General features: G+C 43.3%; 2 protein-coding genes across 3 annotated transcripts in view; one reads left to right on the forward strand and one right to left on the reverse strand.

The window, feature by feature from the left end:
• The window catches only part of LOC120514406 (CMP-N-acetylneuraminate-beta-galactosamide-alpha-2,3-sialyltransferase 1-like), a 47,207-nt gene extending 43,932 nt beyond the window's left edge, over positions 1 to 3,275 (forward strand). The window contains exon 7 of the mRNA XM_039734763.1: positions 2,328 to 3,275. Within this exon, the coding sequence (XP_039590697.1) occupies positions 2,328 to 2,537 (210 nt within the window). The 3' untranslated portion in view covers positions 2,538 to 3,275. The remainder of the gene's footprint in view (positions 1 to 2,327) is intronic.
• A 1,371-nt stretch (positions 3,276 to 4,646) lies between these two features.
• Positions 4,647 to 14,146, reverse strand: part of unm_sa1614 (un-named sa1614) — a 51,615-nt gene continuing 42,115 nt past the window's right edge. For both annotated transcript variants that reach the window (XM_039776605.1, XM_039776604.1), the window contains 4 exons: positions 12,808 to 12,869; positions 12,403 to 12,575; positions 12,084 to 12,206; positions 4,647 to 7,337 (listed from right to left, as the gene is read on the reverse strand). In XM_039776605.1, the coding sequence (XP_039632539.1) occupies positions 7,263 to 7,337; positions 12,084 to 12,206; positions 12,403 to 12,575; positions 12,808 to 12,869 (433 nt within the window). In that variant the 3' untranslated portion in view covers positions 4,647 to 7,262. The remainder of the gene's footprint in view (positions 7,338 to 12,083; positions 12,207 to 12,402; positions 12,576 to 12,807; positions 12,870 to 14,146) is intronic.

Here is a 14,146-nt window from a genome sequence, read left to right on the forward strand (position 1 = left end):
AGTTCTTTTGTAATTGCGGTGTGTTACATAACCTGAATCTATATAGAGGGGTTAGGAGCCCGCCATGCGACAGGTGACACCTCAGCACCAGACCAGTTCAGATGGAATGGACCACTGGGAGGTTTTAATGGTGGCTGGATTGCCAATTCTGTCACCAACCCCCAAGATTTTCCCTAAGGGTTGGAGGGCCGACATGCAGGGATGGATGCAGATTAACGTCATACCCAGGACGGAGCAATTGCAGGTTAAGGGCCTTGCTGAAGGGGCCAACAGAGCAGAGCCCTAGCCTTAGAGCCACCATGCAGAGCCCTAGCCTTAGAGCCACCACTCCCTCACTTGTCTTCTTCTTGCACGTTCACTCCGTTTTTGTGGGTGGCCATCTCTATGCAGATTTCCAGCTGTGCCATACTCTTTCCGTTTCTTAATGACTGACTTAACTGGACTCCAAGGGACACTCAGTGACTTGGATATTCTCACAGAGTTGCATGGAGTGTTCTTTTGTGTTCTCGTGTAGGTCAGCCAACCATACTGACTCACCACAAGGTGGACCTTTGACACAACAATCAGTCAAAATCCAGACAGGTGGTCTCCATTGAACTAATGATGTGACTTCTAAACCACTTAGCTGCCCCAGTGATGATTTAGGTGTGTCATTATTAAAGGGCTGAATACTAGGGGTTGTAGTGATCTGGCGCAACAAAGATTCCCACCACCTTGGATGGTGATTTATTTATTTTTTTGGTGAGGATCCCAGGAACGTACCCAGCCTTGGCCCGACTCACAGAGACAAAAAAGCAGCTAGCAATAAAACAGAAATTGAAGAATGTATTGCACAATAATAAACAAATATAACTAGTGTGGGGGACAGACCCCTTGTATGGAACGGGGGAGCAAGCCTGGTCAGGACAGTAGCTCCCCTGGAACACTAGATGGTACAGCCCAACACCCCCCACCGGGGTTTCAGCAGTGCTTTGGCTCCCGCAGGGCTTCATGGGAGTTGGAGTTTGGTGCATCCCTGTTGGGATCCATGGGCGGCACCAGGGGGTACAGTAGCTGTGCTGAACCCTACAGAGCAGCTCTTCTGCCATACCTGGAAGTGCTGCTAGGAATAAGTCATCAAGCACCTGGAGCACTGCTGGGTGGGCAATAAAATGAGCCAGCAGCCACTACTCGAGAGCCAGAGTCGGGAAGAGTGGAGGAGGAAAAGAAGAAGAAAAATAAAAGGATTGTGTTTGTGCTGTGCCTGGGACTGTGTCGTGGGAACGGGGAAGAAAGAAAACAAAAAATGTTTGTGTGCTTTGAACCCGTGTCCTACACCTCTCTGTGTCAGGGCTGACCGTTACACTGTACAAACTGCAACGATCCCAGCCCTGTTCCCTTTACGGCGATATACAATACAATACAATAAGCACAAATTCAACAATAACAAACTACTACCAAAAACCACACACGATGAAGTCCATGAAAACGGCAACTGATGTAATGAAATGATGGCGGTGGATAGTCCAGAGATCAGCACGCTGTATGTGAATGTAAAGGTCAGTCCTACCAGTATTTCCTGATGAGATGATGGCATATGAATGGGATCAGGAACGCACCTTTCTTCGTAAGATGACCACAAATCCTCAGACAGTCGTCATACAGCAGGAAGACAACAGACAGTCCACAGACACAAAACAGGAGACGATCCACAACAAAACAAGAATCCACAGGTAGCAAGACGGGAAGGCAGACAGACAGGCAACTCCAGACACGAAACATCAAACGGCGTCTCTCTCTCTAGAGCCGGCCTCCTTGTCCCCAGCAGCCCCTGCACCTTCAGCAGATGACCAATCAGAGCCACTACAGGGACTGCTGGGAGATGAAATTTTTACTCCCCTGTAGCGCCACCACAAGGTGATCACTTAGTTTGTAATTCATTTAGACAACTTTGCAGAGATTTGTTTTCACTTTGCCACTTCTTTTCTGTTGATCAGGGTCAAAAAAAGCTATGAAATCAAATCCAATAAAATGTGGGCGAATACTTTTTTATAAGCACTCTATGTTATTATCATAACTAATGACTAAACTGGGCCACTCGGCCCAAGTGTGTCCCACAATGCACTGCTCCCCCTGTGGCCCTCTGAGTAGGGAGATGGAAGCGAAGGTCCACACCGTTTATGCACTCTGTGTCTAGCGGCTCTGCAGTAGACGTGAAGGTACTTTGCATCCGATTTGTGGAAGGGCGTACGGTTCTCTGTACCGGGGTCTAAAAACCGAGGTCATTCACCGAGAAGAGGGTCTTCTAGAGTCTCTGATGTTCACCGTGTCATCTGTCTGTATTTCAGGTTTCTGTGTTTGGCTATGGAGCTGACAAATTGGGAAACTGGCACCACTACTGGGAGAACAACACATTTGGTGGTGCTTTTCGTAAGACAGGAGTTCACAACGCTGACAATGAGATGGAGATCATTCAGAAACTTCATGACATCAAAAAGATTACGTTTTACAAGGAGCAGCCAAAGAAAATGCAACGCAGTGTTAGACATTATGCCTGATGGGGGTGTGAATCAGACTGGAGAGAGTAAGCCCCTCATCATTGAGCACGACAGATCAGGGTGTAGTCTGTAAAGTGATTGGCTTTGGGCTGACGGGAGAATTAGAGTATGGCCACCAGTATGATCAATCCTATCCGTAAAGCTACAGACACGGACAGGCCTGTGGTCCCCACCATATCCACCGTACAAACTAAAACTCGGGCCCGGCTGGCTTACTATGGAAGGAGGAGGAGGTCCACGCCACTGCAGGAAGCTACACTGGAATCCAACAGGCTGCTGAACCACAGAATGTACGGCTTTCATAACGGAGAGCTTCGACAGTCAAAGGTGCTCTCAATATGGCCGACAGTACACCGCAAATTGCCAGTGTCTGACATGGAAGACTTGCTGACTACAGCCACCACAGGTCCACTCTGTAATCAGCAAGTGTGGCTTCACCTCAAAACAATGGTGTACCTTTTTGGGTCAACCAGACAGGCTGAAGACGGCTCATGGAGTCATTTACAGCCCAAGTATTCCATTTTGTTTTTAATTGGTTATTTTTCTTTAGGAAAAATCATTAGAGAGGCGTGCTGGTCACGCCAGGAGTGCAGATTCAACCAAACTGGTCTTAAGACAGACTGATGATGCTTTCCCAATGGATCAGGAGACCGTCTTTCTGCCTTCACTTTTTCTTAAGCACCCGCTGTGCAATTCTGCCAATCCCTGTATTAATAAATCGGATTTCTAGGAGGGTCACTTTGTTGTCTTCTTTCATAGCATTTTGAAGGATTGAGGTGCCCTCTGTTATTTGGCAGAGGAGCAAACTGAACTGCCACTTAAACCAAACTCCATGTGCCAACGTGGTGGGGTTTGTCCTCTATGAAATCTCTTGATTCCCCCCCACCATTAGACTACACGGTGAGTCTCTGTAAACGAGCGTGGCAGCGTCTTTAAATTGAGACACCCGGGGCTGACAAAAATGATATTAAGAAAAATGAAAAGGCTTGAAATAATAATTGTTACCCACACAGAGTAGACTTGAAAGATTCTCATCATCACAAACCAAGGAGCACCGAGAGGCCGAGCATCAAATTAAAACAAGTGGGCGATCAGGGTGTGGTGTGTAGATGGGTGCAGAATTGGATCAGACACAGGAAGCAGAGGGTGACGGTGTGAGGAGCCAAATCAGAACTGGGCGATGATAAGAGTGGTGACCAGCAGGGGGCAGTGCTGCTGCTATTTTTAATATAAACTGCTCAAAAAAATGAAAGGTTCACTTTTTAATGAGAGTATAGCATCAAGTCAGTGAGACTTCTGGACTATTGATCTGGTCAGTTAATTAGCAGAGGGGGTTGTTCGTCAATTTCAGCAGCATGAGAAGATACCTGGACCCTACAGAGTTTGGTGGCACAGGTAGTCCAACTTATTCAGGGTGGCAGGCACATCAATACATGCCATTGCCAGAAGGTTTGCTGTGTTTCCCAGCACAGTCTCTAGGGCATGGAGGAGATTCCAGGAGACGGGCAGTTACTCGAGGAGAGCTGGACAGGGCTGTAGAAGGTCCTTAACCCATCAGCAGGACCGGTATCTGCTCCTTTGGGCAAGGAGGAACAGGATGAGCACTTCCAGAGCCTACAAAATGACTTCCAGCAGGCAGGCCACTGGTGTGAATGTCTCTGACCAAACAATCAGAAACAGACTTCATGAGGGTGGCCTGAGGGCCCGACGTCCTCTAGTAGGCCCTGTGCTCACTGGCCGCCCGGCCCTATGGAGCTCAATTGGCATTTACCATAGAATACCAGAATTGGCAGGTCCACCACTGGCGCCCTGTGCTTTTCACATATGACAGCAGGTTCATCCTGAGCACATGGGACTGGAGTGGATGGGACTGGCGGGCTTTGGCAGGCTGAATGGCCTGTTGCTCTGACACACCCTAACATCTGCATTCTGGCAGCTGTGACACCGCATCAAAACTGAGAACTGCACGATGGCACAGCAGGTGATATTCACAAAAACGATTTATAAATGAGCATCCCACCAAGCACCAACAGTCAGGTAAAAGTGCAACACACTGGCAGTTTATTATTTTACCATTAAAAAAAAAAAAAAACTAAACACCATCCACCCCTTTAAAAATAAAAACAAACACAAACAAAAAATGTCTGGAACGTTGATTATACATAACATCAGATATAAAAACACAGCTAAAAGTGATATTACATAATCCGAAGTTAGCATTATGTCCTTCAAAGAAAACAGGATTGGTACAAAAATAAAAAAAATGGTGCATTTAGAAACCAAAGCAAAGTCTTTGTGCAAAATAGTATTCTTTCCTCTTTTTGTATTGCACAACACGGCACACAACAATTCCTTGCCATCAATTCAACAAAACATCACAACAAATTCATCTTGCAGTACAATTGCAATTACTAAACAAGTGAACGCCTTGGCTTCAAACCAGGGAGCCGCCAAGTAAAGAAACCCACGTAAGTAATACTGTGCCACTCCACTGCAGGGCGACCTCTTCCCCCGTCCGGCGAGTGCTGAAGACAGCAGCCATTTTACCTCTGGTTTCCTGCCCAGCCACAGTGTGAGGACATCTGAAAGCTGGAGATAAGCTCTTGCAGCAATCAAGCGACCAGTAGAGTTTCGGGCACTCAGTTTGGCGCACACGGCCACTGCTTGGTCACTTCATCAGACATCTACGAAGGGCACAGTAACACACATTAACTGCCCTCAACATCCGAAGGGTTCATTTTTGTCTTGGATGAAAAGGCCTCAACATGTCGAAACCATCTCTCCTACCCAGGGTTTGCCCTGGACACTCAACCACTAGCTGATGGCCTTGTAATTCAAGCAGAGCCGGCCTCACGTGCTCCTGTCCTGCCTCATTTAAGCAGGCTTGGCCAGGTCTCCACATATTCCACTTCTTACACAATGGAGGAGTGTTTTAGCTAAGGCCGGCCATGCTGCTCGAATCTCTGAAATAATCACCCAGTGCCATGCAGTGTGCCCAACAATCCAACTAATAGCAACATTAGCACTCAACATGGTGCCAGTAAACCAATCTGGTAGGCCGAGGACTGGCGTATTCCAGCGGGCAGCCTGTCAGATCCCATTCCTGCTGTGGCTTTTACTGGAACCAGTTCTGTTATCAGAGGCTCACTTCTCCATTAAAAACAGAACTTTCCACTTAGGTTAACATGACAATTCAGATCACCTCACTCACCTGTGAAGTGAATGTGCAGACGTTCACCACACTATGCACAACATATTCTTAGACTTTAACTTTTTTTATTTAGGTTGAACTGTTTTTATACTGTTTTCATTTAATACTGAAAAGGCTTGGTTGTGACTGAATGAGCAGAACTTCATAATTTAACACAAACGAAGATAAAACATTTAAGAAAGAAAAGCAATACTATTTTGCAAAGTAAAATTACTGCATGGAGCTGAAAACTACTATCTGAATACCTGGAAAAGTCAAACATATACCACGGGGCAACAGAAAGTGTCGATCAGGAGCCTGATGAAGTGACAAGAGACACAAGGTACCCTTCTGATGAAGACTACTGGTCTCAACTGACTCAACTCAGTTGCTGTGGAGGAGCAGCTAAGACAGTCAGACACGAATCAAGTTGCTCATTTAACAGAAGATCTTCCTGGCCTCACATAATCCCATCATCGGCTCACTCAAACGTACACAGAGACACTCACAGGCATGCATTGCCATCCATTAAATCTGTCAAGAAGTCTCTCTAAATGCCCCGGAAGGAAACCCACATAAATACCAGAAGAACGTGCTAAATCTTCATTGAAGACGCACTCCTGATCAGAGTGGGGCTTCAGAGTTTGAACCTGAGGTAATGCAGCGGCCATTCAAAACAGAAGTTACAGATACACACCTATCAACATGTACAATGGCTGACCTGTAAACACTTACTAAGGGAAGGATGGCGCTTTGATTAGTCTGGAAACACTGCCGCAGGATGTGCTTGGCTTTGAAATCTATAAATGCGATATTTATTGTGCTTCTAGGTTACCAGCCGCAGTATGAACCACTGCTCCGACTTGCTATTTATTGTCCAATCTGTAACACCGGTCGCATAATAACTGTGCAGAATGCGACATATGTCCGGCAACCTTCAGGCATGCAAACCAGCTTTACTGACAGACAATATATTTGCAAATTTGTGCCCCAAATATCGGTGGACACAAATAAAGAATACATTAATTAGTGACAACTAAAAGTCTGGCTTAATTAAAGGCAATTTCGAGGTGTTACAGTATGCAAGATTTATGAAAGTAGCTCTCCAGCTAAATTAACCACCGCAACCTGGCTCTCCAGTGTGCCCGAGAAGTGCGTCTCAGAGTCTGAAACTCTCGACTACAAATTTGCACAAAAACGTTCTTTTCTGTGCCATTTCATCAGAAACAGCTGGGGTGGGAAGAGCGAGCTATTCCTGTTGAAAGCAGAAGGAATGGAAAGTAAGATGAAGGAGTAGAGCGTGGGGGACAGGGGCATTTCTGGTGTCTCATCCATTCCCTGTTTTCAATTGAACTCTCCTTTCCAGGCTGGAGCGGAAAGCATGCAAGAACAGCCACTTTGGCGCTGGTTTATATCAAAACACATTGTCACTTGTCGACTTCCACTCCGGGAGGGTCCACTCCTTTTTAGATTGCTTCAGCAGCTATGTTTCAGCTGTGACCTTTAACCACCAAGCAGCAGTGTCTTCCAGATCTTTAATCTGAGAGGATATGTACGAAGGATGCTGGGAAGAGGCCTCTCTTGTATGGCTCTGCTTCAATGTAGCCCATCTGTGGGGAAAAATTATAAGGGGCACCATTAGAAAGGAGGAGAGGTTCACTGCTTAGGCTGGCATGTGGGACAGACTGGTATGTTTTACCAGCAAGTGTACAAATTGCGATACTAATACTGCGACTACAGAACGTCCGTTTCCGCTTCCTTTATTGATAGCATGTGTCAGCAGGCCAACATCAAAAACGTTACTGGTACAATCTACAGCAGGGGTCCTCACTCACAGTCCCGGTGGGCCACAGTCGCTGCAGGTTTTCATTCTACAGTTGTGCTTGAAAGTTTGTGAACGCTTTAGAATTTTCTATATTTCTGCATAAATATGACCTAAAACATCATCAGATTTTCACTCAAGTCCTAAAAGTAGATAAAGAGAAACCAGTTAAACAAATGAGACCAAATATTATACTTGGTCATTTATTTATTAAGGAAAATGATCGAATATTACATATTTGTGAGTGGCAAAAGTATGTGAACCTCTAGGATTAACAGTTAGTTTGAAGGTGAAATTCGAGTCAGGTGTTTTCAATCAATGGGATGCCAATCAGGTGTGAGTGGGCACCCTGTGTTATTTAAAGAACAGGATCTATCAAAGTCTGCTCTTCACAACACATGTTTGTGGAAGTGTATCATGGCACGAACAAAGGAGATTTCTGAGGACCTCAGAAACAGAGTTGTTGATGCTCATCAGGCTGGCAAAGGTTACAAAACCATCTCTAAAGAGTTTGGACTCCACCAATCCACAGTCAGACAGATTGTACAAATGGAGGAAATTCAAGACCATTGTTACCCTCCCCAGGAGTGGTCGACCAACAAAGATCACTCCAAGAGCAAGGCGTGTAATTGTCGACGAGGTCACAAAGGACCCCAGGGTAACTTCTAAGCAACTGAAGGCCTCTCTCACGTTGGCTAATGTTCATGTTCATGAGTCCACCATCAGGAGAACACTGAACAACAATGGTGTGCATGGCAGGGTTGCAAGGAGAAAGCCACTGCTCTTCAAAAAAACATTGCTGCTCGTCTGCAGTTTGCTAAAGATCACGTGGACAAACCAGAAGGCTATTGGAAGAATGTTTTGTGGACGGATGAGACCAAAATAGAACTTTTTGGTTTAAATGAAAAGTGTCATGTTTGGAGAAAGGAAAACACTGCATTTCAGCATAAGAACCTTATCCCATCTGTGAAACATGGTGGTGGTAGTATCATGGTTTGGGCCTGTTTTGCTGCATCTGGGCCAGGATGGCTTGCCTTCATTGATGGAACAATGAATTCTGAATTATATCAGAGAATTCTAAAGGAAAATGTCAGGACATCTGTCCATGAACTGAATCTCAAGAGAAGGTGGGTCATGCAGCAAGACAACGACCCTAAGCACACAAGTCGTTCTACCAAAGAATGGTTAAAGAAGAATAAAGTTAATGTTTTGGAATGGCCAAGTCAAAGTCCTGACCTTAATCCAATCGAAATGTTGTGGAAGGACCTGAAGCGAGCAGTTAATGTGAGGAAACCCACCAACATCCCAGAGTTGAAGCTGTTCTGTTAGGAGGAATGGCTACAATTCCTCCAAGCTGGTGTGCAGGAATGATCAAAAGTTACCGGAAACGTTTAGTTGCAGTTATTGCTGCAAAAGGGGGTCACAGCAGATACTGAAAGCAAAGGTTCACATACATTTAGCACTCACAAATATATAATATTCAATCATTTTTCTTAATAAATATATGACCAAGTATAATATTTTTGTCTCATTTGTTTAATTGGTTTCTCTTTATCTACTTATAGGACTTGAGTGAAAATCTGATGATGTTTTACGTCATATTAATGCAGAAATACAGAAAATTCTAAAGCGTTCACAAACGTTCAAGCACAACTGTAACCATCTTCTTAATTAGTGACCAGTTTTTGCTGCTAATTAACTTATTTTGCCTTAATTTTAATTAACTTGACTCAGGCACCTTTGTTGTTTTTTTTTCCTTAATTAGCAGCCAAACAATAATGAGACACAAAAAAAGTAGCCACAAAACCAGCTCACAATATCTGAAAATAAAGAAAGGTGAAGGTCTCGGTAAGGCTGATCTCTCAGGTCACCAAAACATTTTGACAGTCAACAGTTGTGTAATTGTCTGCTGTGGCAGAATGAGAGCAGCAACAAGCCATGGAATTAAATAACGAGTTTAATTAACAGCAAGAATCGGCTTCTCATTAAGAAAGTAATTGGAGTGAAATTGGTTGGAGTTTGAAGCCCCAATTCAGCGTTTCATCTGTTGGCTTGTTTTATGTCTCATTTCTGTTTGGCTGCCATTGAATGAAGAAACAAATCAATTGAGAGGACTGAATCCTTAAAAACAGGGCTATGAAAATGAAGGGAAAAGAATTTAATCAGCAGTGAAAACTGGTCACTGATTAGGAAAAGGGTAAGAATGAAAACCTGCAGCCACTGCAGCCCTCCAGGCCTGGGGCCTCATGTATAAACGGTGCGTACGCACAGAAATGTCCACCGTGCATAAGATACCATATTGACATTGGACTTTCTCTATTGGACAGAGCCGCCCATGAGTACTGCTGCAATAAATAATTTCGAAGGTCGCACACAATCAATAACTTGCTTTACCTATCATCATGAAAATAATATCACGTATATATCTCAGTATTTTAGTTATTCAGAGAGCTGTAATATCATGAATGTAATTGATTCTGTGTCCTGTCGGAGAAAGAGAAAGAACGGAAACGCGTAGTGATTCACACACATAGAGCACATTGAAGATCAAATACAAAACAAAGTATTTAACAGGCTACTTTAGTTACGATGGGATTTGAGAAACTGGTTAAACGATTTTAAGATGAAGTTTATGACAAAATAAACTATGTGATTAAAGTGGAAATTTCGAGATTGAAGTTGACATTTTGTGCTTTTTCCCTACTGTGTGCCTTTTTTTCTCTGTACCCTAATAAGCTTTCATATGATACTCAGACAGTGGGCTACGACTCACCTTTTCACGGCGACTTTGATATGTGACTTCTTTTTTATTTCCGGCACTTTGCGATTTTGTGAACGTGAGCTTTCAAGTTTCTCCAACACGCTACGTCACTCGATCAACTTCCTTTTGTTGATTATACCGCGTTTATTTAAACAAATAGTATGTTTTTCCTTTGCCTCCACTTGGTACTCGCTGAAATTCTTATATTTTCTCCCGTGCTTTTCCCATTGTCTTTTCACAGAAGGCTGCGCTTAAGGGTGATTTATATTGATTTGCATATTCAAACAGGCGTAATTCTGGGAGGAGTAGGGGCGTTACATAAAGCGCGTGCACGAGCGTTACTTTTCACGCTGATCGGGATTTATGTAGCAGAAGAACGTGGAAGTTGCGAGTACACACAGATTCCTGCATCTGGATTTTTCTGTGCATAAGCACATTTCAGCTTTTGTGCTTACGCCATGTTGTAGTGCGAATTCTACGCACGGCGTTATACATGAGGCCCCTGGAGTTTAACACCCCTGATTTACAACAAGGGTCCTCAATCACAGTCCTGGAGGGCCGCAGTGGCTGTAGGTTTTTCTTCTAACCCGGATGCTTAATTAGAAAGCAATCCTTGCCAATAATTTAATTTCATGGCTTGTTAGTGCTAACTCTGTTATGTCAGGTCATTCTCATATCCTAGATTTCCTTCCCCTTTCATCCAAATGATTTGAAGGCTAAAATGGAGGAGTTTTTCTCAGTCCTTCACTTTTTCTCTCCACTTTCCTTCCAAGTATTTCATTAAACCCAATAGTGCATGATAAACACACACTGGTGTAAATGGTGACAAACTAAATGGAGAAATGCTGCTCTCTTTTGCTATTTGCATGTTATTGCTAATTATGAGCAATTAAAAACTAAGACCACAGCTGTTTAAAACTAAAATAAGCAATAAGAGTTCAAAATCTTAACAAGTGAGACAACTAAAGTGAAACAGAAGTGTCACTTCAGCAGTAAGTGCTTCTTATTAAGTAACTGGGTTGGAGCAAAAACCTGCAGCCACTGCGGCCCTCCAGGACCATGATTGAAGACCCCTGTTCTACTGCATAGCAAAAGAGGCACAGTGAATAACACTGTAGCACAAGACCACCACAAAGAATAGCCTCATCCAGGGTTGGCTTCTGCCAGGATTGTATAAATAGAATTAAAGAGGTCCAGAAAACATATGAATGAATAATTAAAACAGACAGAATGCCAACACCCTTTCACTCTGCAAGATAAATTTTAGGCTTAAACACCACACCTATTTTAATGATTTTTGTTAAGGAGTGGTGCATTATATTTGAGCCAAAAAAAGAACTGAAAGCTACAAAAACATTTTATAACAACCATGTCATAGCAACTTGGAGATAGTGGGGGGGTCTGAAGTAATGCCATGGTGTGCGCCACCTGATGCTCAACAGATCCATCCATCCGCATCCAATCTGCTATACCCTAACTACAGGATCACGGGGGTCTGCGGGAACCAATCCCAGCCAACACAGGACACAAGGCAGGTAACAAACCTCGGGCAGGGTGCCAGCCCACCGCAATGCTCAACAGATGTTTCTTTGAAATCCAAACAAAGAGAGTCACTGTGTACTACTTAAACTAATCTCTGAGGCAGCCCTCAATCTTACAGGCACATGGCTTCTACTGTACCTTCCCTGTGTACTAGAGGGGCTCTTTACAACAGTGTAACACTGTAAGATTCTCCATGCAGACTTGAGCCTCAAGAGCCTGACTGATACCCACCCACCAGTCTGCATCCTCTTCTGCAGTGACCACAATGACTTCTCCCTCCTTGAATGTTAATTCATCACTATGGTCAGCAATACAGTCATAAATAGCCTTCACTCTTCGGAGCTTTGGCTTTCCCTTTAATAAAATAAAAAGAAAAGTCAGGATTTCAATTATTTTTTTATCTGAAACAAATATCTGAAGGCACAACAAGTTTATAATGATAAATGTTTTCCCAGCACTGCAACTAGAGCCCTGTTCATAATACTTATGCTACCTTTTAAACTGTGCAATGATGATAATGTCTTTTAACAAAATATAAAAAAGTTGATACCGTGTTTTTCCTAGGCAGTGGGTAGGGAGCTGTTCCTGGTGTAACTTCAACAAGGTCAACCCCATCAAACATTGAGAACTTAGAAGATGGGGAATTTGGTAGAGAGGATTTACAGCTGGGCACTGGGGTCTGGTAAATATTGTGGGAAGGAGCATCTGTCCAATTCTGAACACCTAAGTGCAGGAAAAATAAGAGTGCGTCACAAGTTGGATCAAACCCCTTGACAGATGCTTTACAAAGGAATTCTATGTCCAGAATTAAGGTGCACAGTTTTATGCAGGAAGACCAGGTTGTTCTACAAAGGATAAACGTACACACGTGAATGCAAGCATAACACACTTTACTTTAGTCATTAATAGGCTAATCAGACCCTCACTTTCAGTCAGACCTAACAACAGCAATTACCTTTCTCTGGCAGTTCAGGCAAGGAGTTGAGTGGAGTTGTTGTATATTTAGGAGAGCCCAAGCTGAAAATAGAATAGTAGCAGTAAAAATATATGACATTTGACAAGTGAGAGATGATTCAGTCCACCAAGCTAATTGCAAAATCTATCCTAATGTTTCATTCAGGTATATATAAAAAGTGGTCAAAGCTTCTACTTCACCCACATGACCCAGTAGTTCAATCACATGGATTACCACTACCCTTAGTGGAACAAACAACTTTGTTGCTTCCATCCTCAATGCATTTTTCCTTAACTTCCACCAGTGTCCTCAAGCACACAATCTAATTGAAACCATTCATATTCTGTCTTACTTACATTACATGTTAACATCATTACAATCAGCACTGGTACTAGGTTATTCTGTGCCCTAGGCCAAGCTTATTTAGTGCGCCAACTGTGTGTTCCATTTCAGCTAACCCATGCAGTTAGGTCCCCCCACCCCATTTATCATGATCTGCGCCCTAGGTGAATGCCTAATTCACCTTAATGGTGGCGCCAGCCCTGATTACAATGAATGACCAAATATGTTTGCTTTATTTCTTTCATATAATCATTACGGAAGTGGGAATGCGAGTATGCACTTCATGAGAAAGCATTCTTATTTAATTAGCTCTCTGAACACAGCAGTACTCGTGTATGGCCGCTAGGAGGGGAGAGAGTACTCTTGCAAATTAGAGAAAGCAGAAGCAAATGTCATTAAAGCATGCCACACCAGAGCAAAAAAGCAAGAATGCCTTTAATATGTGTTACTGTACTTTTACAAAGCTCATAACCTTAACAGTGCAGCGTGTATCCACCTTTGTCGAACACGACTGCCATTTCACGCCCTCACAAAAATTTTAATCTTTGTACTCTGATAATTTAGTGCTACCTCCACTTTTATGCCTATGACAATAGGAGTATTGTCAGAAGTCCTATGACTAGCGGAAGGACTTGCCATCTATGTGTTATCATTCCCAGGAGTATGAAACACACTTATGATACTAAAAGGATTTCTTTACTGGGCACAGATTAGCATTGTTTCTGATAAGCACAGAAATTCTCACCTGATCTGCAATTTAACAGTCAGTGCAAGAAACCAACAATATTACATGATTCTAAATGAATTATTTATTTTTATTTAAATAATATATGCAGAACATTAGGAGTATCCTTTTCTTGCTTTTTATGGTAGAGGGAACAAGAGAGTTATTTTCAATACTAGGGGACTCTGACCCCTGCTTGCTTCACCCACCCACCGCCAGGTTTGGTTAACCGGACACAATATTTAAAGAGATTGTTATTTTCATGGGAATTGT

The sequence above is a fragment of the Polypterus senegalus genome, chromosome 14 (genome assembly GCF_016835505.1).
Source record: "Polypterus senegalus isolate Bchr_013 chromosome 14, ASM1683550v1, whole genome shotgun sequence".
Taxonomy (NCBI): domain Eukaryota; kingdom Metazoa; phylum Chordata; class Cladistia; order Polypteriformes; family Polypteridae; genus Polypterus; species Polypterus senegalus.